The sequence below is a fragment of the Phocoena sinus genome, chromosome 19 (assembly GCF_008692025.1).
Source record: "Phocoena sinus isolate mPhoSin1 chromosome 19, mPhoSin1.pri, whole genome shotgun sequence".
Taxonomy (NCBI): domain Eukaryota; kingdom Metazoa; phylum Chordata; class Mammalia; order Artiodactyla; family Phocoenidae; genus Phocoena; species Phocoena sinus.
In genome coordinates, this window is record NC_045781.1 from 4,805,167 (window position 1) to 4,830,051 (window position 24,885).

General features: G+C 45.0%; 3 protein-coding genes across 4 annotated transcripts in view; 2 read left to right on the top strand and 1 right to left on the bottom strand.

Annotated features, from left to right (window-relative positions):
• Positions 1-24,885, bottom strand: part of LOC116743779 (zinc finger protein 160-like) — a 334,519-nt gene that overhangs the window by 124,236 nt on the left and 185,398 nt on the right. The gene's annotated exons all lie outside the window — the stretch shown is intronic.
• On the top strand, positions 4,931-18,928 carry LOC116743999 (heterogeneous nuclear ribonucleoprotein A1-like). The gene is made up of 4 exons (XM_032613284.1): positions 4,931-5,029; positions 5,180-5,421; positions 17,426-18,559; positions 18,786-18,928. Exons 1-3 carry the CDS (start codon positions 4,931-4,933, stop codon positions 18,357-18,359), a joined length of 1,275 nt encoding a protein of 424 aa, XP_032469175.1. The 3' UTR covers positions 18,360-18,559; positions 18,786-18,928.
• The window catches only part of LOC116743799 (zinc finger protein 160-like), a 38,206-nt gene continuing 18,589 nt past the window's right edge, over positions 5,269-24,885 (top strand). Inside the window, exon 1 of one of the 2 annotated variants that reach the window (XM_032612805.1) lies at positions 5,269-5,306. The gene's annotated coding sequence lies outside the window, so the exon portion shown is untranslated. Of the gene's footprint in view, positions 5,307-23,722; positions 23,895-24,885 lie in introns of those variants that run through there. The other variant, XM_032612804.1, reaches the window with a different exon arrangement.

Sequence of the window (24,885 nt, forward strand, 5' to 3'; positions counted from 1 at the left end):
ACGTGATGTTTGTAGTACCAGAAGAAGGACGTATGTAGAAGTATGCCAGTATCTTCTCTGTATAAATATGTAATTATTGGAGTTCTTTTGAAAAGACAACATTATATTTATAACCTTTCAACCTGAAGTTTGAAGTCTTGATCTTATGCCTGCATTATAGGTCTTTCATGATAGTCTCTGGGAAGGAATCTATAAAGTGAGGGGTCCAATTTGATTAGGTGTGGGTCAGTCACATCCATGTTTCCTGAGAAAACAAGGACCTTGAATTATCAAATTCAATATTGTTTGAATTATCAACAAAGGGGGACAAAAAATAATGTAAGACTGTGACATGATTTATCAGGTTAATTCGTGTGTCTTTTTTTTTTTTTTTTTGGCCTTTCTGTAACCTTTTTTTTTTTTTTTAAACATCTTTATTGGGGTATAATTGCTTTACAATGGTGTGTTAGTTTCTGCTTTATAACAAAGTGAATCAGCTATACATATACATATGTTCCCATATGTCTTCCCTCTTGCGTCTCCCTCCCTCCCACTCTCCCCATCCCACCCTTCCAGGCTGTCACAAAGCACCGAGCTAATATCCCTGTGCCTTGCGGCTGCTTCCCCCCAGCTATCTACCTTACTACGTTTGTTAGTGTGTATATGTCCATGACTCTCTCTCGCCCTGTCAAAACTCACCCTTCCCCCTCCCCATATCCTCAAGTCCGTTCTCCAGTAGGTCTGCGTCTTTATTCCTGTCTTACCCCTAGGTTCTTCATGACATTTTTTTCCCTTAAATTCCATATATATGTGTTAGCATACGGTATTTGTCTTTTTCTTTCTGACTTACTTCACTCTGTATGACAGACTCTAGGTCTATCCATCTCATTACAAATAGCTCAATTTCATTTCTTTTTAAGGCTGAGTAATATTCCATTGTGTATATGTGCCACATCTTCTTTATCCATTCATCCAATGATGGGCGCTTAGGTTGTTTCCATCTCTGGGCTATTGTAAATAGAGCTGCAATGAACATTTTGGTACATGACTCTTTTTGAATTTTGGTTTTCTCAGGGTATATGCCCAGTAGTGGGATTGCTGGGTCATATGGTAATTCTATTTGTAGTTTTTTAAGGAACCTCCATACTGTTCTCCATAGTGGCTGAACCATTTCACATTCCCACCAGCAGTGCAAGAGTGTCCCCTTTTCTCCACACCCTCTCCAGCATTTATTGTTTCTAGATTTTTTGATGATGGCCATTCTGACTGGTGTGAGATGATATCTCATTGTAGTTTTGATTTGCATTTCTCTAATGATTAATGATGTTGAGCATTCTTTCATGTGTTTGTTGGCATTCTGTATATCTTCTTTGGAGAAATGTCTATTTAGGTCTTCTGCCCATTTTTGGATGGGGTTGTTTGTTTTTTTGTTATTGAGCTGCATGAGCTGCTTGTAAATTTTGGAGATTAATCCTTTGTCAGTTGCTTCATTTGCAAATGTTTTCTCCCATTCTGAGGGTTGTCTTTTGGTCTTGGTTATGGTTTCCTTTGCTGTGCAAAAGCTTTGAAGTTTCATTAGGTCCCATTTGTTTATTTTTGTTTTTATTTCCATTACTCTAGGAGGTGGGTCAGAAAGGATCTTGCTGTGATTTATGTCATAGAGTGTTCTTCCTATGTTTTCTTCTAAGAGTTTGATAGTTTCTGGCCTTACATTTAGGTCTTTAATCCATTTTGAGCTTATTTTTGTGTATGGTGTTAGGGAGTGATCTAATCTCATACTTTTACATGTACCTGTCCAGTTTTCCCAGCACCATTTATTGAAGAGGCTGTCCTTTCTCCACTGTACATTCCTGCCTCCTTTATCAAAGATAAGGTGTCCATATGTGCGTGGGTTTATCTCTGGGCTTTCTATCCTGTTCCACTGATCTATCTTTCTGTTTTTGTGCTCGTGTGTCTTTTTAAAAAATTAATTAAATTTTGGCTGTGTTGGGTCTTCGTTTCTGTGCGAGGGCTTTCTCCAGTTGTGGCGCGCGGGTGCCTCTCACTGTCGTGGCCTCTCCCGTTGCGGAGCACAGGCTCCAGACGCACAGGCTCAGTAGTTGTGGCTCACGGGCTTAGTTGCTCTGCAGCATGTGGCATCTTCCCAGACCAGGGCTCGAACCCGTGTCCCCTGCATTGGCAGGCAGATTCTTAACCACTGTGCCACCACGGAAGCCTCATGTGTCTTTTTGTAGATAGGTCATAGTGGGTTATAGGACAGAATGCTTTACTAACTGACCATGAATAGGTCAGGCAGGACGTTAAGGGAATGGGCATTTCATGGGAGGAGAGTGACAGGTTAACAGGGACTGATTATGTGGTAGGCAGAATGCATGGGAAAATTTGGTCACTTCCTCCATTGCATGGGAATAGCTGTTGTATAGATCTATGACTAATGAAAAACTAGTCTTATTCTTCGAAACTAAAGGGAGAGCAGTTATCACAAGAGGAAAATTTAATCAAAAGTCCCAGAATTCTAGGGCTTCCCTGGTGGCACAGTGGTTAAGAATCCACCTGCCAATGCAGGGGACACGGGTTCGAGCCCTGGACTGAGAAGATCTCACATGCCGCGGAGCAACTGCAGCCCATGTGCCACAATTGCTGAGCCTGTGCTCTAGAGCCCGGGAGCCACAACTGCTGAGGCCATGTGCTACAACTACTGAAGCTCGCATGCCTAGAGCCCATGCTCTGCAACAAGAGAAGCCACCACAATGAGAAGCCTGCACACCGCAACGAGGAGTGGACCCCACTCGCTGCAACTAGAGAAAGCCTGCGCGCAGCAATGAAGACCCAACACAGCCAAAGATAAATAAAATAAAATAAATAAATGTATAAAAAAATAAAGCCCCAGAATTCTATGTGTATATGTATGTTTGACATTTAACTGCTGTCATTGCCTTTTGCTACTGTTTTATTCAGAATGTATCATAGGTCTCTTGTTTTAATTAATAAAATCGAATTATTTTTTATGATCCTAATGAATCATGTTCCTTTCACCACCACAGTTTTCTTCCACCTAGGTACTTTATACCAGAAGGTAACAGTGCATCCGTAGGTTCTTGGGCTTTAGAGAATCTAACAATTTCTATCCGTGATGGTTTCGAAAAACTTATAGGTAGATTATTTATCCTTGTGATGTTGTCTCCAAACTTTTCTCCAGAATATTTTTGTGGCTATAATGAAATGCAGTTCTATGGCAGTTTCTGATTGTCATGTCATTCTGATGAATTTCTGTCTTTATGATTATAAAATAGATTTCCTTATTCTTGACACATTATTTACTCTTTAATTTACTTTGTATTATGTTAGCCACTATTTTGAATGGTGTTGAAATGGTGTATTTTTTTATGCTTTTTTACCGTGTAAATTTTTGGAGTGCATTTCTTGTGGGAGACATATTGTTGTCTGTGTTCAAAAAAAGTGCAGTTGAGGGCTTCCCAGGTGGCGCAGTGGTTGAGAGTCCGCCTGCCGATGCAGGGGACCACGGGTTCGTGCCCCGGTCCGGGAAGATCCCACATGCCACGGAGCGGCTGGGCCCGTGAGCCATGGCCGCTGAGCCTGCACTTCCGGAGCCTGTGCTCCGCAACGGGAGAGGCCACAACAGTGAGAGGCCCACGTACAGCAAAAAAAATAAAATAAAATAACAAAAATGTGATATATTTTCTTGTATTCGTATGTGTGATACACCAGGACGTTCTGCTCATTGTACCTGGAAATACTTAAAATGTTAATTTCCCTATCTAAAATTCATCATATTTGAATGGATTCTAGTGTCTCTATGGATGAAATGTTTCACATGTTAGGGATGTGATAAAACGCACTCTGTAGCAGATGTTATCTAAGATATTGTCATCAAAATATTGAGGGTTGAAATGAACTTACTGCATATTTGATAATCTAGTTTTACTTTCTCTAGGGTTCATATAAGGAGAATATACCTCCCTATTAAATGCCCTTAGAAATGTTGCAACGTAATTATTATTTACATGGAAATAAATTCCAGTGTCTTCTGAAGAATATTTCACAGCCTCTGTTATCCACACTTGTCAGAACTTTCAAAAATATAAACAGAGAAGAGCTAAACTATACTGCATCTTGCAAAAAATACAAAGTAAAACGTTCTAATTATCTTCATGATGAACATAGAGTCATCTGAGATTACATTGCTTAGTTTTTATGTACATAAGTATAATTTCATAAACAAGTTTTTCTAGTATATAGTTAAACGTAATTTTCACAAGTGTGGAATAGAGCAAGTGTCTCAAAGGATAATGTAGTTCTCATAGAAAGCAAAATATTTTTTCTGTTTTATTGCTCCCTATTTTCATGGTATCTATATGAGATGATGGATGCTTACTAAACATTGCGGTAATTATTTCAATATATGTAAGTCAGAACATGATGCTGTACACCTTAAAATCATACCGTGATGTATGTCACGTACCTCTCAAAACTGGGGATAAAATGTGGTTTTAAAAGGCAAATAAAACACTAGCAAAAAAGAAAGAACAATGCAATTTATAACAGTTAAAATTTTAAACCCTTTTAAAAACTCTTTTTAAAACAATGGTTGGGTACGGAAATTATCATATGCCTTAGTCCTCCAGCCTCAAACCCCAAGTTTTGCCCGAGTCTGTGTAACTGAGCAGAGTGTTGGGTTTTTTGTCCTGGCTGAATTAGGAATAGAAAGGAAAAGCTCTTCTGTAGGGTGTCAGTGTGAAATGGCCCATTCTCCCCAGGGAGGGTTTTGTATTTCTCATTCTGGTTTGTAATAAAGAGAGAATTCCAGCTCTTGTTTCCTAAAACTAACTCAACTTCAGGAAGTGTTCCCAGATCAAACTACTGCGCCACAGCTACCACTTGGAGGCCCAAGTTCCCAACCACTGAATTGCTGGAGTCTCAGGAGCGGGACATGCGAGCAACCTGCTGGCAAAAACAGCTGTTTATTGAAACCACTTTTAACTTGTTGGGAGGGAAACATCTGTTTCCCACATCAGTGGCCCACACATCTGTAAGCTTTTACCTTAAAAGTGTTCCAGAAAGTCACTTAAAATCAGCAGTTACAAGGGAAGGGGAAGCACGGCGCTGTCACTCGCCCCGCCGCCCCAGACCCTTCCCCTCGCTCTCTCTGCGCAGAGCTGGGCTCTCGCCCCGCCCCTAGCCAGTAGCGGCCCGCCCTGAACCCGCCCCCGGAAGTCCCGCCTGGTCCCTTCGGACGCACTTTCCTCCTGAGCCGGAAACGGGGTACACGTGTTGGAGGTCTCGCTACGAAGTATTTCTACTTTGGTGTAAGTATGTGCTGCGCTGTTCCCCGTATTCTGCCTTCAGGGTCTTGGGAGTGACTATCAACCTTACACCCCAGCGCCTGGCCCTCCGGCCGAGTAAATCCAGACGCTGTTACAGGTTGGGTATCTGTTCATTTGGGCTGAAATCGGTGCGAGGTTGCCTGTTCTCGTGGCTTTTCTGCCTTCCACGTAGACACCGCGTTTAGCGTCGTTTTCCTTCATAAAACCCTTCAGTACCCCCGCCCCCCGCAATGAGAAGTCCTCTTCCGCGAGGTGGATTCGCGCCCCCTAGCCTCGCACTCTCGGTCTTCGGTCCACCGAGACACAGCCTTTCGCGACATTTTCCTGCTTAAAATCCTTCATTACCTCTGCCTGCGCCTTGTAAAGTCCCCTTCTGCGAGGTGGATTCGCGCGCCCGCAGCTTCGCTCTCTCCCGCTGCCGGCGAGGCCGTGTCCTCTCCCTGGCCCTGGGATTCTGGAGAGCCCGCTCCTCTCCTGAGACCCCCTCGCTCCCTCCCAGCCCCTCTGTCCTCGCGTCTCCTCAGGCCGGTCCTTGTGCTCCCCCGGCCTCCCCTTCGTAGTCAGCCCTTCCCCTCAGCCCGCGTAGGGGGAGGTGACCTGGGCCAGACGTGTGACACCCAGTGTTCTTCCGTCCCAGATTCCAAATGGTCTCTTCCAGTAGCTGGGCATCTTGTTTATTCTCCATCCCTCTAAATATGTGGGGCAGGGGGATCAGGAGAAGCAGAGACACAGTGACTGAGAGACAAGGAGAAAAACTGAGGAGGAAAGAATGAGGGCGGGGCTTCCCTGGTGGCGCAGTGGTTGAGAGTCCGCCTGCCGATGCAGGGGACGCGGGTTCGTGCCCCGGTCCGGGAGCCATGGCCCGTGGGCCATGGCCGCTGGGCCTGCGCGTCCGGAGCCTGTGCTCCGCAGCGGGAGAGGCCGCAGCGGTGAGAGGCCCGCGTACCGCAAAAAAAAAAAAAAAAAAAAATCAGGGCGAATCGAAGGGAATGTGAACCATGACTGAGGATCTTGAAGAGGAATAGTAGCATAAAATAAATTTAGCCTTGAAAGTTTTGCACTGTGATAAAATATAGAAGTAATTAAAATAGGATCTGCGGGATTGGAGAGCAACATAGTGGGAGGGACCTAGGATCATTGGCAGGAGGGGGATAACAGTGGAGAGGCAACACGTAGCGTGGCGGCGGAAGACAAAAGAGTTGCAACCTTGGCCTTCAGATCAACATGGTGCCTGGAGAGATAGAAGAAACAGATTTCAGGAGCAGAGGAAGAAAACGAGCAGGAAAGAAGCATAGCCACCTGGAGGTGCTAGAGAGTGGGGACAAAGGGAGCATAACAGGGATAGAAAGAGTGTAACCCAAGGGCAGAGAGGGAGCAGAGATGGGGGGAAGAAAGAGGCACGAATATCCAGAGATTTAGGGTAATCAGAAAGGTTTTGGGAAAGAGCCATAAGAGGGGAAACAAGTTGCAGAGTGGACTGGACACATGTGAGGGTCGATATAGGAGGGCAAGAATGAGACAGTTTGGAATCTGGGACCTGGCAACCTTTGCTGCAGTGCTTACACCTGGACAAACATCTGGAGCAACAGAATACAAAGAAAGTAGAAGGAACTAAAAATAACTGTGTGCATGAACAGTTGGGGCAAATTATAAACAATATACAAAGAAACTAAAAACCCAATTGCCACTTCTGAGGTGTTGGGTGCAAAAACAGGTTACTGTGCATGCACCCTGCACACCGCTCCAGCCTGACCCCTGGACCCACCCCTGCCTCACTCCATATAAGGGACAAACTTGACCCCTGACCCTGGGAGCGAGCAAGGGATCCTGTTACTTGTTGCTGCATGAGTCCCAATAAAGCCTTGCCTGAATTTCTTGTCTGGACTCTTAGCAATTTCTATCGATAAAGGAGCCCAAAAATCCTGATCCGTAACAAGAACACCAGCAGAGTGGAGGGGAAGAAAAACAGAGACAAAATAGAAAAAGGGAGAAAGATAAAGAGAATGAAATGGAAACGCACAGTAGTGCCAGTAGTGTTGGGGAAGCTGGATCCAGATGGATGGTGAATTGTCTCGATATGGATGATTAAGTTGTGATATGCTGATTTGTGGCTTTAGAATATAGTAAATATAAAATTTGTTTACTTAGGTTTACAGATGAGGATGACAACTGCAAAACTGTTTATAAGATTTGTGCATTTAGTAATTATTTGTATCAGAAGATAACTTCATTATTTATTTTTGGCTGCGTTGGGTCTTCGTTGCTGCTCGCGGGCTTTCTCTAGTTGTGGTGAGCGGGCTTCTCATTGCGGTGGCTTCTCGTTGCGGAGCACGGGCTCTAGGCATGTGGGCTTCAGTAGTTGTGGCACACAGGCTCAGTAGTTGTGGCGAACGGGCTTAGTTCTGTGGCATGTGGGACCTTCCCGTACCAGGGCTGGAACCCGTGTCCCCTGCATTGGCAGGCAGATTCTTAACCACTGCGCCACCAGGGAAGTCCCTAACTTCATTTTCATGTGGTGTATCACACTGATTGACGTGCAGATATTGGAAAATCCTTGCATCCCTGGGTTAAATCCCACTTGATCATGGTGTATGATCCTTTTAATGTACTGTTGGATTCGGTTTGCTAGTATTTTGTGGAGGATTTTTGCGTCTATGTTCATCAGTGATATTGGCTTGTAATTTTCTTTTTTCTGGTGGCATCTTTTTTTTTTTTTTTTGCAGTACGCGGGCCTCTCATTGTCATGGCCTCTCCCGTTGCGGAGCACAGGCTTCGGACGCGCAGGCTCAGCGGCCATGGCTTACAGGCCCAGTCGCTCTGCGGCATGTGGGATCTTCCCGGACTGGGGCACGAACCCATGTCCCCTGCACCGGCAGGCGGACTCTCAACCACTGCGCCACCAGGGAAGCCCCAATGATGTTTTATATTAACATTCAAAATCAAGTTTAGCCAGTTAGCCTTATATTTTGTTTTCTTCCTTTTTCTGTGGTATGTTAAAATGGCTGTGAGATGATAGGAAGATTTTTCCCTCAGGTCCCTCTTACCTGTTCTGTACAAATGATGAAGTATGGACTAGATTGACTTGGAAGCTTCCAACAGAGTCTCTCTATTCATGATGAAGAAGTTTGCTGAGAGCTTATTTCTCAGCTGACCCCTTACAATGTTTTCTGCACCAACAGCTGTGCTTTTGCAGTGGCCGCGCTGCACAGCTTTCAGGATCTCCGTTCCTTGGCCAGGCATTGAACCCGAGCCAGGGCAGTGAAAGCCCAGCATCCTAACCACTAGGGAAACTGGAAACTCCCTGTATTTTTAAGTCATTTTAATGTGATTTTTCTGGAAAAGAAGAATTAAATGGTTGGTATCAGTGTGATCTGACCTTGAAAGAGAAGTTTCCATTGCTCAGGCCCGTGATAGATGGTGTTTTAAATAGGATGAGCAATAAGGACAAACTTCCCACTTAACCCTTCGGGTGACCTTTTTAGAATTCAGTTACGCCTCATTCTGTTCACTCAACTCAGACTTTCTCATAACTGCCTCAGAGAGCCCACTCGTAACATGGAGGTGATCGACTCCACCAGAAATTCTTCATTTGAGCAACAGAGACCCTTGAAATGATTGGCCCAGTTGGGCGTGAGTTTGTGTGTGGCAGTGCCCAGTTGAATTTAGAGTTTTGATTTTAACTTATTCTATTTTATTTATTTAGTTATGGCTGCGTTGGGTCTTCGTTGCTGTACATGGGCTTTCTCTAGTTGTGGTGAGCGGGGGCTACTCTTAGTTGCAGTGCACAGGCTTCTCATTGCGGTGGCTTCTCTTGTTGTGGAACATGGGCTCTAGGCGCATGGGCTTCAGTAGTTGTGCCATGCGGGCTCCGTAGTTGTGGCACACGGGCTTAGTTGCTCGGCAGCATGTGGGATCTTCCCGGACCAGGGCTCGAACCCGTGTCCCCTGCATTGTCAGGCGGATTCTTAATCACTGCGCCACCAGGGAAGCCCCTAATTTTAATTCTCAGTTCTTACACTCAGACCTCCACTGGCTACCGTTTGTCCGCTGGACAAAATCCTGACCCCTCACTGTGGGTACACAGCCCTGTGTCATCCTCAGGACCCTGCCGGGGTCTCCAGCCTCATCCTGGGAGCTTAACCTTTTCTCATGGTTCACTCTGCCCCGGTCACATTCACCTTTTCTTTGTTCCCAAACACCAAAACCTTTTCTGTCTCAAGTCTTAGTTCCTTTCTTACCTTCTCCCTTTAAGTCACCATGGGTCAGGCCCTCTGTCCTCCTTCAGGTCTAGGCTCAGGGAGGTCTCCCCAGCCCCTCCTGACAATCTCTTGTCACACTAATGGTTTTATTGTCCCTACATCAATCACCCTCATGAGAAATGCCCTTCTCCATTGATTATTTGGAGTCTTTCCCATTTTCACTTCACTGAAGAGCACACGTTTTCCTCTTCTTCCGAGGATGGCTGCAACGTCTCACTCTGGGGATGTGTTTAGAAGCTAGGACTGTGGGATGGGCTGAGTAATCTCCCCTAAGGAGAGACCAGGTGAACAGGGTAGGTGATGAGGGTGGTTCCCATATTTGTTCTGGACATTTCGACTTTAATTGATCCTTACCCCATGTGGCTACTTAATTACTCAAAAGCAGAAAGATGTAGGGAGCTGTAAAAAGCCCTACAAATCTGATGTCCTCATGCAGTGTCCTGAGGTGTCCCTGTGTTTAGTCTCCTGTGTCACTGCTCCCCTGTAGCCCCCAGGTATTCCAGTCTCTGCACATCCAGTGACCAGTCGCCACCTTGGACAGGAGCTTTGCCTTCAAGCATTTCATGTACTCAGAGTCCAGGATAGTGATTTCACTGTGCTAAGTGGGGGGCATAAATCCAGAACCTAAGGGGAATGAAGGAAGTCCCTGTCAAAGAGCTAGCGGACTCCCGACCACTGCGCCACCAGGGAAGCCCTAATTAATCTTTAATTACCTGTGAGTTGGGAGAACAGGAGACAAGAGACCTGGGGACCCTCTCTCTTTGAGACTTCCTCACTGAATTCCGATGCCTTTGTAACTGAAGTCCATAACGTCCCCAGTTGCTGGTAAATTTTCCCAGGCGGGTCAACGTCTTGACCTCCATACTGAACGCCCGGCGTCCTTTGGATGGTTTCCTGTGAATGTTCCTGTTGCGATGCCTTTGCAGACAGGTACTTGTGCCCTTTAGCCCTCTTTGCCCGTGTTTGCATGAGGAGAGGTGGAAAAATGGGGAGATTGAAGGGGGCCCTGTAGGGTTCTATAGGCTGGATACGGAGCCCCATGAATGGTGTGTTCAGCTGTCCCTTTGGTCTCAAGGGGTTTGTGGCAAGGGATGTGTCAATTCTGGCTGGAGCACCTGGAATTGGGTTTATGGGTAGTTGTGGGTGCACTGCATGGTTTGAGGTGCCATAGTGTCTTAGCTCGGGTTCCCTGGGACCCTAGCTGCTGAGACTGAGGTTTGCATGCATTGGTTTATTTGGATATTTCATGGTTATACCTGGGGACGAATGAAGGCAGTGGATTTAGGCAGATAAAAACATTTTTCTCCAGTGTTGTGAGAAGTATGGCCTGAGCTGAGCCCACAGGGATCTTTGGGTGCATGAGGATGGGTGCCTTGTCCTCAGTCTATTCATCTAGAGGGTGCCCTACAGCCTCCACACCACAGGTGACTTCTTTTGGGTCTTTTGGATGGTGTAGAATCATTGTGCGATGGTTAGAGTAATACAGGGAAAATTTCAGTGATCGTGTTGTGAGTTATCTTTGGTATTTTTTAGTATTTTGGGTCCCAAATGAAGAAAGTTTTAGATGCACTGTGAAAGATACAAAAGAGAATTTGGAGTGTTTCGTGGGAGATTTGGGGTTCTCACTGGGGCATGTGCACCACTGGAAATATCTTTCTTTTATATATAGTTTTTTGGAGATGACAGTGTTTGGTCTGTGGTCATGGTGAAGGAAAATACATGTAGTTTTCCCTCAGGCGTGATTTATTGAAGTAGAATGTTTTCTTGTATTTTATAGTAGGATGAGTTGATACAGATTGTACGGAGACTGTGTTGGACCCCATGAGAGTTTGTAAGTTCATTTGAGTCCAGAAGGAAAATTACGAGTACTAAGCTTTGAATGGCAAAAGGTTTTCGTTAGGGCTATTCTGCTAGGTATGTGTCGGTGGACACAACTTGAGAGGGGCCATTAAGTTCTCTGATGTAGTGAAAGATTTTTCCACGAATCAGTGGGCAAGTAGCACCACAGTGATCTGCAGCCCAGAGGCTCATCCTTGGGAAGCTGTAGCTGCTACTTTCTGGCTGCCAGGTCAGTGCTGGTTCCCCTACTGTCCTCTCCCTACCTGTGTGAAAATGCACACACACACATACACGCACGCACAATACACAGAACAGGGAACCCTTGTGCTTTGTTGGTGGGAATGTAAGTGTTAGGGCTTTTATTGAAGACAGTATGGAGTTTCCTTAATAAAATAAACATAGAACAGGCACAGTCTATGACACCCACGTCTGACTACATATCCAAATGAAATCACATCATTGTAGTGAGGTTAATATTTGTGCTCCAATGAATATTATTGCATTATTCAAAACAGCCAAGATGTAGAAAGAACTAAAATGCCTGTTGGCAAATGAATGGATATAGAAAATACATGTCAGCCATAAATGATGACATTGTGACAAAAAAGAAAGGTATTATATATGGAAACTAGACATGTCAAACTCAGAGGCATAGAGTATAAAGGCTGTTAGAGTGTAAGTCCCAGAGAGAGCCTATTTCTAGTCCGCAGTCCCTCAAAGGATGAACATGCATCTTTCAGCCTTTTAGTTTGTCTTCTGTGGGTAGATCACATGGTTTCATCGTATAATATCTGACCTACAAATCTTGTATTTTGTTTTGCTCTTGTACTGCTCTGTCAAGTTGGGGAATGTATACTCTTCTTGATTTCGTATTCTCCTAAGTTGGCATGATTTTGCCTCTGAAACTTGTTTTCGAAATACCTAGTCCTAGGGTCTGAAATTTTATCCTGTTTCTCTGCTGTGATAAGCCACCCTTAGTTAATGCACAACTTCCGGCGGACTCTCCATCGTGTGGGTTTGCTGGGTAACAGAAATTTTTGATGTAGAACAGTTTCCCTCATATGTTGTAATATTTTCCTGCAGCATACAAAATCACCATTTCAAGCTATGTAGTGGAGTGGTCAGCATGTTCTAGGATATGAGACAGAAGGTATCAGCAGAGCCTGGCTGATAAGTCTTTCCAAAGGTTTTTTTTTCTGATTTTGAGGAATATCACAAACCATTTCTCAAGGGCAGTGACTCTTAGATTGTACGGAGACTGTGTTGGACCCCATGAGAGTTTGTAAGTTCATTCCTTCAAGAGATACCATTGGGATTTACTAGGGATTGGGTTGACTCTGTTGATTGCTTTGGGTAGTATTTACATCTAGAAAATACTGACTGCCAATTAATGAACTTGGGATATCTTTGCATTGTGTCCTTTCGAATATTTTTCAGCTGTGTTTTTAGTTTACAGTGTACAAATCTTTCCCTTTAAATGTCAGCTTATTCCAAGTATTTTACTTATTTCTTTGATGTTATGGTTAATAGAGTTGTTTCTGAATTTCCTTTTTTTTTTTTTTAAGGAATGTTTTTTTTTTTTTGGTTGTTTTTTTGTGCCACACAGCACTGCTTGAGGGATCTCAGTTTCCCGATCAGGGATTGAACCCGGACCACAGCAGTGAAAGCGCCAAATCCTAACTGCTCGACCACCAGGGAACCAGGGATCTCCCCCTGAGTTTCCTTCTTGATCGTTCATTTTTAATTTATAGAAACACAACTGATTTTATTTGTTGATTTTATCTCATAATTTTTCTGACTTCCTTCATTATTTCTAGCAGGTTTATTTTGCAGAACCTTCAGGGTTTTCTACATACTAGAACATGTTGTTCGTCAACAGAGATAATTTTGCTTCCTTTTTTATTTGGATACCGTTTATTTACTTATTTTTTTCTGCCTATGTGTTCCTGCTAGACTTTCTAGTAATTCGATTTTAGAAACAGTGAGAGCAGGTATCCTTGTGTTGTTCCTGATCTTAGAGGAAAATCTGTTGAGCGTGATGTTAGCCATGGGCTGTTACTATACGTCCTTAATGTTGAGGAGTTTTTGTCTATTTTTAGTTTATTGAGTGTTGTTATCATAAAGGACTGTTGACATTTGTCAACTGCTTTTTCTGCATCAGTAGAGATGATCATGTTGTCTTTTTCTTTCATTCTGTTAACATGCTGTTTTACATTGAATGATTTCCATATGTTGAACCATCCTTATATTTTAAAAATACATTCCCATTAGCCATGGTATATAATCGTTTTAATGTGCTATTGAGTTGTTGGGTATAATGTGTAGAGTTTTCTCATAGCTTCTTTATATCATTTTGATGTATTCATGTTCCGTAGTAATATCCCCTATTTCATTTGAAATTAGTAGTTTTATTGTGAACAGAGGAGGGACAAATTATTTGTGACAGAAGCCGCAGTATCATATATTGTAATAATTTCCTATTAATTATCACCCTGTGAGATTATACACGTCTGCCCTCTGATAACAAGGTTGGCTGCTTGACTTAGGCAACCCTTACTTCCCTTGGAGAGGATTGTACTTCCTTGCCCATTGATGCCTTTTGAGTTCCTCCTGGGCCAATTTGGTGTGAGTAGAATGGCATGTTTCAACCTGAAATCAAAGCTTTCAAAGCTTTTATTTGCTTCATATAACCCTGTCCTCTCTCTACTGCAAGAATGGTCTTGGATAGACTGAAATTTTACTGGGAATGACAAAAGCAAATTATTGAAAGAAGCAAGAGGTGAATAATGATTCATATAATATAGGGAAGCAATCAGTGTTTCTTGTTGTAAGCCATTGAGAATTCAGGAATATTTGTTACCATAGCAAAACTTGTAGACAGTTAACTGGTACACTTTGAACGACCTTTTCTTTTTCCATACCCATCTTAACCTCCCAAAGTCAAGGTTATAGGTGAGAACTCATTATCTCCAGTAATTACTCCACCTTTAACCCTTGGATTCACTTCCTAAATTATTACCCTTATTCCTTCTCATATATTGCCTCTTGCCATTAGAACATGCATTTACTCTTTTTAAAAAACTATTTATTTATTTATTTAGGCTGTGCCATATCTTAGTTGCGGCACGCAGGATCTTCGTTGTGGCATGCGGGATCTTTTAGTTACGGCATGTGGACTTCTTAGTTGCGGCATGCATGCGGGATCTAGTTCCCCAACCAGGGATGGAACCTGGGCCCCTGCATTGGGAGCTCAGAGTCTTACCCACTGGACCACCAGGAAAGTCCCGCATTTATTCTTATTTATTTTTAACATCTTTATTGGAGTATAATTGCTTTACAATGGTGTGTTAGTTTCTGCTGTATAACAAAGTGAATCAGCTATATGTATACATATATCCCCATATCCCCTCCCTGTTGTGTGTCCGTCCCACCCTCCCTATTCCACCCCTCTAGCTGGTCACAAAGCACCGAGCTGATCTCCCTGTGCTATGTGGTTGCTTCCCACTAGCTATCTATTTTACATTTGGTAGTGTAGATATGTCCGTGCCACTCTCTCACTTCGTCCCAGCTTACCCTTCCCCCTTCCCCTTCCTGTATCCTCAAGTCCATTCTCTACGTCTGCATCTTTATTCCTATCCTGCCCCTAGGTTCTTCAGAACCTTTTTTTTTTTTTTTTTTTTTGCGGTACGCGGGCCTCTCACTGTTGTGGCCTCTCCCGTTGAGGAGCACAGGCTCCGGACGCACAGGCTCAGCGGCCATGGCTCACGGGCCCAGCCGCTCCACGGCATGTGGGATCTTCCTGGGCCGGGGCATGAACCCGTGTCCCCTGCATCGGCAGGCGGACTCTCAACCACTGCGCCACCAGGGAAGCCCTTTTTTTTTTTTTAGATTCCATATATATGTGTTAGCATATGGTATTTGTTTTTCTCTTTCTGACTTCACTCTGTATGACAGACTCTAGGTCCATCCACCTCATTACAAATAACTCAATTTCATTGCTTTTTATGGCTGAGTAATATTCCATTGTATATATGTGCCACATCTTCTTTATCCATTCATCTGCCGATGGACACTTAGGTTGCTTTCAAGTCCTGGCTATTGTAAATAGTGCTGCAGTGAACATTGTGGTACATGACTCTTTTTTTTTTTTTTTTTTTTTTTACATGACTCTTTTTAATCATGATTTTCTCAGGGTATATGCCCAATAGTGGGATTGCTGGGTTGTATGGTAGTTCTATTTTTAGTTTTTTAAGGAGCCTCCATACTTATTTATTTCTATTGAAGTATAGCTGATGTACCATGTTGTGTTAGTTTCAGATGTACAGTAAAGTGATTCAAATATATATATTCTGTTTTGGATTCTAATCCATTATAGGATATTACAAGATATTGATGTTAGTTCCCTGGGCTGTACAGTAGGTATTTGTTTTTTGTCTATTTGATATATAGTGCTGTATATCTGTTAATCCCAAACTCTAATTTATTCCTCCCCCACTTCCCCCTTTGGTAATGATAAGTTTGTTTTCTATGTTTTTGAGTTTATTTCTGTTTTGTAAATATGTACACTTGTATAGTAGATTCCTTTGTTTTTAATTCAATTGCAAATATATTACGTTCATTGTCTAACTACCCTTAAAGGGCTTTGTGTTTTCAGTTATAAAACTGCCAACTGGTTTATCATGATCAAATATCTGTAAATAATCTCACTGAAATTGCCCTATTGCATGGTGCCGCCTTCATCTGAATGAGAAAGCCTCAGAACTGGATGAGCTCAGTTAAGACTAAATTTTGGTCTGAAAATATCCTCTAGGATTTTGTTCGGTTTATGGTTCATAGATTTCTGACTCGGTGATTTAGAGCAGCATATTTCAGCACTTAATGATTTCTCTTGTATGTGACAGGGAGAGTCACAACACAGGCACAATGAGTATGAAGGGTCCTTCAATGCCATCCAAAGTCATAAACGCTAAGGTTCCTGGGCAAGTTTGTTATTACCAGTATTAGTTTAAATTTTCTAATATTCCTTTATTCAAATATAACACATGGATTTATTATTTTTTGAGTTTCGCTTGATGTCATATTACGGAGTGAAAATGTTAGACTTTACTTAAACTCTGTAACTTGAAAATATCAAAGGTTAAAGAGCTCCTTTTCTTCTTTTGTGCTAAAGGAAACAGCTTACTTAGCTAAGAACTACACCTCCCTGTCAATTTCAACATGACTCATGATAGCTCCCTTGTTTCCTTAGGAACCAGCCAGATAGGAATACTCCAAATTCCCAGCCTCAGTGTCATCCTCAGTTGTCCTCAGTGATCACTGGGTACAATGACCGTTACCATGATTTTTTTGTGTGTGTGTGTGTTACGCGGGCTTCTCACTGCTGTGGCCTCTCCCGTTGCGGAGCACAGGCCCCAGACGCGCAGGCCCAGCGGCCATGGCCCACGGGCCCAGCCGCTCCGCGGCATGTGGGATCCTCCTGGACCGGGGCACAAACCCGTGTCCCCTGCATTGGCAGGCGGACTCTCAACCACTGCGCCACCAGCGAAGCCCCGTTACCATGATTTAATCAAAATTTAGTATGCTTTTCTCCCCTCCCAAGGTCACTATTTTAGACTGCTTTTGAGCATTGTAATTCAGAACAACAGCACTGCCTGAACATCTCCTCCAAGTAGGAGACTTTAGTGTAAAACATCCCCTGAGAATGTAGCCTCAGGCCACCTAATCATCCACTCTTCCATATGGGGGCTTTCCTACCTTGTTGACCTCTGGGTGTAAAAGAAAAACTGTTCATTGGTCTGACTTTTTTTTTTTTTTTTTTTGCGGTACGCGGGCCTCTCACTGTTGTGGCCTCTCCCGTTGCGGCGCACAGGCTCCGGACGCGCAGGCTCAGCGGCCATGGCTCACGGGCCCAGCCACCCCGCGGCATGTGGGATCTTCCTGGACCGGGACACGAACCCGTGTCCCCTGCATCGGCAGGCGGACTCTCAACCACTGTGCCACCAGGGAAGCCCTGCAGAAGCTCTTCATCGGAGGTTTGAGCTTTGAAACAACTGATGAGTGTCTGAGGAGCCATTCTGAGCAGCGGGGAATGCTCACACATTGTGTGGCAACGAGGGATCCAAACACCAAGCGCTGCAGAGGCTTTGGGGTTGTCACCTATGCCACTGTGGAGGAGGTGGATGCAGTCATGAATGCAAGGCCACACAAGGTGGATGGAAGAGTTGTGGAACCAAAAAGGGCCGTCTCAAGAGAAGATTCTCAAAGACCTGGTGCCCACTTAACTGTGAAAAAGATTTTTGTTGGTGGCATTAAAGAAGATGCTGAAGAACATCACCTAAGAGATTATTTTGAACAGTATGGGAAAACTGAAGTGACTGAAATCATGACTGACCAAGGTAGTGGCAAAAAGAGAGGCTTTGCTTTCGTAACCTTTGATGACCATGACTCTGTAGACAAGACTGTCAGTCAGAAATACCACACGGTGAATGGCCACAACTGTGACGTAAGGAAAGCCCTATCTAAGCAAGAGATGGCTAGTTCCTCATCCAGCCAAAGAGGTCGAAGTGGTTCTGGAAACTTTGGTGGTGGTTGTGGAGGGGGTTTTGGTGCGAATGACAGGTTTGGTCGTGGAGGAGACTTCAGTGGCCGAGGTGCCTTTGGTGGCAGCCGTGGTGGCGGGGGATATGGTGGCAGTGGGGATGGCTATAATGGGTTCGGTAATGATGGAAGCCATTTTGGAGGTGGTGGAAGCTACAATGATTCTGGCAGTTACAACAAACAATCTGCAAATTTTGGACCCATGAAAGGAGGAAACTCTGGAGGCAGAAGTGCTGGCCCCTGTGGTGGTGGAGACCAATACTTTGCCAAACCACAAAACCAGGGTGGCTGTGGCGGTTCCAGCAGCAGCAGGAGCTGTGGTGGGGGCAGAAGGTTTTAACTACTCCCGGGAAACAAAGCTTAGCAGGAGAGGAGAGACAGAGAAGTGACGGGGAAACTCCAGGTTACAAAAGATTTGTGAACTCAGCCAAGCACAGTGGTGGCAGGGCCTAGCTGCTACAAAGAAGACATGTTTTAGACAGTACTCTTGTGTGGGGAAAAAAAACTCAAGGACTGTATTTGTGATTAATTGTATAACAGGTTATTTTATTTTATTTATTTATTTTTTGCGGTACGCGGGCCTCTCACTGTTGTGGCCTCTCCCGTTGCGGGGCACAGGCTCCGGACGCGCAGGCTCAGTGGCCATGGCTCACGGGCCCAGCCGCTCCACGGCATGTGGGATCTTCCCGGACCAGGGCACGAACCTGTGTCTCCTGCATCGGCAGGCGGACTCTCAACCACTGCGCCACCAGGGAAGCCCTAACAGGTTACTTTAGTTTCTGTTCTGTGGAAAGTGTAAAGCATTCCAACAAAGGGTTTTAATGTAGATTTTTTTTTTTTTTTGCACCCATGCTGTTGATTGCTAAATGTAATAGTCTGATCATGACGCTGAATAAATGTGTGTGTTTTTTTAAATGTGCTGTGTAGTTAGTCTACTCTGAAGCCATTTTGGTAAACTACCCCAGCAGTGTGACGTTTAGAATTCCTTCAGGGTGGTGCCAGGTTCCATTCAAGTTTATTTTACAACCTGCTTTGGTGGAGAAACTATGAACTGGACCGTTACTGTGTCGTGACCTAGAGTCTACCATTAAAAGGGTCACCCAAGCAAAGTCATGGAGTTTTTTGGTTATTAATTATGATTGTTGGCACATATATCTAAATTGGAATTATGGTATCAGATAAAGTTATAGATGGGAATGAAGCTTGTGTATCATCCATTATCATGTGTAATCAACAAATGATTTAATACCCTCTTAAAAGAAATTTGCCCTTTTAATGGTTATATGATCAATTGTTATCTATAGTTTTACAGTGGCTGTTGAATGACTCTGTAGGTATTATGTGAAAAAGCAGGGAAGAAAGATGAAATACATTTATGCGCAGGGATTGGTAGTATTGTCAGGGAAAATACGAAAAGGTAGGGAATGAGCGTGAGGATATGTTGCTCCAAACCTTAACTCCTCTGGCTGAGCTAGCTGTCCCAGCTGCTCTGACAATTATGCCACTATATACACCCATTCACCACTTTTCCATTCCTATCCAGCCCGTATTCCCTTACACTGAGGCCCAGGACAGCCCCTCCTTATGGGATCAGTTAGAAAATCCTGTGTTAGTTTCAGGGGTACGGGGGACTTGGTCTGTTATTGTCACCTAAGACCCGACAGGGCACCCAATTTGGGCCAGGAGCATTTCCGGGAGAGGGCAGTTCCCCTTACGCCATTATCTCATAGGGGGCGTAAATACAAATGAATAGCCGGCAGGGTTTCTCAGACTTGTTTATTTGGAAAGATTGCAGTCCTCAAAGATCGCAGCCCCCTTATAGGGAGGATCCCCTACACCCGAAGCCCACTGGAAGCACCACAGCTGAACCGAATTGGGACCCCAGTCAGGGAAGAAGGCCCCTTATTAGAGCATCACTCATTAGGCACCTTGGCAGGGCCTGAAAAGGGAAACCCAAAGCAAAAGAGTTTGAGCAACGTTCAGCAAAAACAAATGAAGACCTCTCTGAAAGTCTTGGAAAGGATTTATCAGGCCTACAGACGTCACTACTAATGCAGATCCTGAGGCCCCTGAAAATATTAGAATAGTACATTTGACCTTTTGGGGCAAAGTGCCTCGATATCAGGAGAAAGTTGGAAAAGTAGATGGTACATTTTGGAGTGAACCCTCCTCAATTGGTAGATGTGCTTTTAAGTGTTCAACAGGGAACAACAGAAAAATGAAGATGCAAAACGACGCGCCACTCTTTTTGACAGTGGCAGTGGATTCCGGAAAGCGAGTAACCTGAAGAGAGGTGAGCGCCCACTGGGGAAGGAAACAATGTGCTTACTGGAAGGAGGGGGACGTTGGAGAAGATTGCCCTCGGCTAAAACAGAAGAAGAACAATAAAAGACAAGAACCTCTCATGGTAGAAAGAGAGGAACACTGAATGAAGAGGCCCAGGGGCTCCTTGGACTTGAGGCACCAAATTCCCCACAGAAGTTGGGGGTGAAATTGACAGTGGGGAATGAGCTGATTAGCTTTCTTTTTTTTTTTTTAAATAAAATTAAATATTTATTTATTTATGGCTGTGTTGGGTCTTCGTTTTTCTTTCTGTGCGAGGGCTTTCTCTAGTTGCGGCAAGTGGGGGCCACTCTTCATCGCGGTGTGCGGGCCTCTCACTATCGCGGCCTCTCTTGTTGCGGAGCACACGTTTCCAGAGGCACAGGCTCAGTAGCTGTGGCTCACGGGCCTAGTTGCTCTGCGGCATGTGGGATTTTCCCAGACCAGGGCTCGAACCTGTGTCCCCTAGCATTGGGCAGGCAGATTCTCAACCACTGTGCCCACCAGGGGAGCCCTGATTAACTTTCTGATAGACCTCACCCTGAAGTTTTTCCACCAGAATAGCTTGACATCGGAGTCCCACCAGAACATGCTTTAGTTTAAGCCTACAGATGGGGCTCATGAAAATCCCTGGAAAGGAGACAAAGCTCTTTCCCGCAAGGTCTTAAAAATAACCAAAGACTGCTGTCAGACCTCCACAGGATGGGGACTCAACACAGAGGAAACTGCCCAACCCAGGACTGTAAAACAGGCTGTCCTCAAATGCCTTGAACTGCAAGAAGTTTCAGATAACATGCTAGTGTTTGTGTGGACACTTTTTCAGGATGGGTGGAAGCATATCTCACGGACAGAAAATCTCTGAAGTGGTTAAAGCCCTTCTTAGGGATATTATCCCCGGATTTGGAAGAAGGCATTAAAACTGCATTCATCCTGGAGACCATAATCAACAGGAAAAACCAAGAAAATGAATCATACATTAAAAAGGAACATCGCTAAAACATGTCAAGAGACACTGAATTTGGGATGAGGCCTTGCCAGTTGCTCTGCTATGGATCAGTGGCTCCCAGAAACAGGCTTAAATTAAGCCGCTTTAGAATACTGTATGGCAGGCCATTGCAGGTGTGTGCCCAGGCAGGAGAATCTATAAATGCTAAAGACCTAGCGGTGGCCAATCACATTAAAACGTGGGCTCTATTTATTCATGAGTTTTACCTCCAAACAGGTCTGCCCATCCAACCGAAGTAGATGGGAATTCCATCTCCATTGCCCATTGGAGAAGGGGCAACCGATTTGTTTAATTGTGTCCAAAGAAATAGCACCGGAATTTAGTATATGTATTGAATTGGAACCAAAACCCCAAGTTCAGTTACGAATTAGACAAGAAACTGCTAAGAGGTTTTCATCAGGTTTAAATAGTTGTAGATAAAAAGGACTAACTAAAGATTCTAAGGAATATTCCTCACCTCTGTTCAGCAGAAGGGTCTTCATTCCTTTTCCCACAAGATTGTGGGATGGAAATTGACAATGGGGAATTGTAATAGGGAAGAACACTTTGTGTTCTATTACAAGTTCATCACTGAAGGGGTGTTGCCTAGAAGCTTAAATTATACATAATGGCCCATCTCTGGGAACCCTGCCTCCCAGGTCATGAGCCTTAAGCTAAAATACCTTTGTTTAGCTCAAAGGAAACCTCCTGACCAGGCCCACCTGTGAATGACTGCAGGGAGGAAGAAATTGACACAACCCCTTCTGGAGGCGGATGGGAACCAGGAAGTGTTTGACTTTACTGCCTCCCCTTTTAGTATAAAAGGAGCCTGAATTGTAACTCAGGCAAGATGGTTCTTTGGGGCATGAGCCCACCATCTTCTCGGTTTGCTGGCTTTCTGAATAAAGTCGTTACTCCTTGTCCCCAATGACTCGTCTTTTGATCATTGGCCTGTCATGTGGCGAGCAGTAGGGGCTTAGACTCAGTAACAAAAGAAACAGTGTAATTTATATCAGTTTTTTAAAAATGTATTGCTCTTTTTAAAGCAATGGTTAGTAAAAATGATTTTAATTTAAAAATTAAAAAAAATTTTTTAAAAAAAGAGTAATCATTACTGACAGAAGTTATCACATACCTTAGTCCTCCAGTCTCAGACCCTTTTTTTTTTTTTTTTGGTACGCGGCCCCTGCGGCCTCTCCTGTTGCAGACCACAGGCTCAGCGGCCATGGCTCACGGGTCCAGCCGCTCCGCGGCATGTGGGATCTTACCAGACCGGGGCACGAACCCGTATCCCCTGCATTGGCAGGTGGACTCTCAACCACTGCGCCACCAGGGAAATCCAGACCCTGGGTTTTGTCCCTGAGTCTCTGGAACTGAGCAGTGTTGAGTTGGCCTCCTGGCTGAATAAGAAACAGAAGGGACAAGTTGTTCTGCAGGGTGTCAGTATGAAATGGCCCATTCTTCCCAGGGAGAGTTTTGCATTTATTTATTATTTATTTATTTATTTATTTTTGGCTGCGTTGGGTCTTCCTTGCTGCGCGCAGGCTTCCTCTAGTTGCGGTGAGTTATTGTGGTGTGTGGGCTTCTCATTGTGGTTGGCTTCTCTTGCTGCAGAGCACAGGCTGTAGAAGCGCGGGCTTCAGTAGTTGTGGCATGTGGGGTTCAGTAGTTGCAGCACGTAGGCTCTAGGAGCGTGGGCTTCAGTAGTTGTGGCACGTGGGCTTCAGTAGTTGCAGCCTGTGGGCTCTAGAGCGCAGGCTCAGTAGTTGTGGTGCATGGGCTTAGTTGCTCTGTGGCATGTGGGATCTTCCTGGACCAGGGCTCGAACCCGTGTCCCCTGCATTGGCAGGCGAATTCTTAACCACTGCGCCAGCAGGGAAGTCCCAGAGTTTTGTATTTTTTATTCTAGCTTGTAATACAGAGACAAGTCAAGCTCTTGTTTTCTTAAACTGCTTAAATTAGTACTAATTGCAGGAAATGTTCCACATCCAATGACTGCCCCACAGCTACCACTTGGAGACCCAAGTTACCAACTACTGAATTGCTTGAGTCTCAGAAGCAGGACTTGTGAGCAACATGCTAGCAAAAACAATTTTTTATTAAAATCATTTTCTACTTGTTAGGAGGAAACATCCTAGTTTCCAACATAACTGGTCCCCAAAGCTGTAAGCTTTTACCTGAAAACTGTAACAGCCAGTAACTTAAGGGTTTCAAAGTACTGGGAAGCACCATTCCCTGACTGCCCCCCCCACCCCCTGTCCCGCCTTTCGGGCTCTCGGGCTCAGACCTGGACTCTCCTCGCCCCGCCTCTCACCTTCAGCGCTCCGCCCAAGTCCCGCCTAGAAGCCTCGCCTCTGAAGTACGCGCTGCGTGCGCAGTTTCTTACGGAAGCGGAAGCGGAGACCTGAGAGTGAAGGTCGCATAGCGGAGCTTAAGTTTTAACCCCTAGTGTTAAGTCTGTGCTGCGCGGTCCCCCTTACTCCATCTTTAGGGTCTCCGAGGTTCTGCGGGCGTAATAGCCCAGCGCCCGCCGTCCGCCCCAAGTAAATCCAGAAGTCGCCGTTACAGGTCGAGTATTAATTTCCTTTGGGTTTGAAATCGCTGTGAGGGTCCTTGCCCTTTGCTTTTCGGCCTTCGGTCCACTGAGACACCGCCTTTCGCGACATTTTCCTGCTTACAATCCTTTATTACTTCCGCCTGCCCCTTGTAAAGTCCCCTTCTGCGAGGTGGATTCGCGCTCCCGCAGCTTCGCTCTCTCCCCCGCCCCAGAGGGCAGCGCCGGCCGCCGCGCTCCCGGACAGGCCGCGTCCTCTCCCGGGTCCCGGGATTCTGGAGACCCCGCCCCCCTCCGGAGACCCTCTCCCTCCCTCCCAGCGCTTCTGTCCTCGCGTCTCCTCAGGCCGGTCCTTGTGCTCCGCAAGCCTCCTCTTCTAGTCAGCTCTTCCGCTCACCCTGTGTAGGGGGAGGTGACCAGGGCCAACCGTGTGACACCCAGTATTCTTCCGTCACAAGTCCATCTCGCTGGAAATTGTTCTCAAAGGGATAGTAAAATGAAACAGATTTAGCTCTTAAAGTAGCGGGTGGATAAAATAGAGAAGTGAGTAAAGGAGTGTGATCTCCTGGGTTTGGAGAGCAACATGGGGACAGGGGCCCTGCGTCAGCTGTAGCAGGAGGGACAGCAGTGGTGAGAGCACTTCACAGAGAGTGGGGGGAGAGGATAAAAGAGTTAGAAGTAAGACCTTCGGAGCATCGTGGTCGTGGGAGAGACACAGAGGACAGGTGTTGACTAGAAGAGCAGAGGAAGACAGAGCAGGAAGGAAGCATAGCCGTCTGGGGTGCCATAGAGTGGGAGTGTAACTGGAATAGAAGGAATGTAATCTGGAGGGCAGAGAGGGAGCGGAGATGGAGGAAGAAAGAGGCAGAAATATATGGATATTTAGGACAATCAGAAAAGTTGGGCGTAAAGAGCAACAAGAGGGGGAACGAGTTGCAGAGTAGTGGGGCAGGACAGGTGTGATAAAATAAATAGGAGGGCAGACAGCAGGAGAGTAGAGGGGAA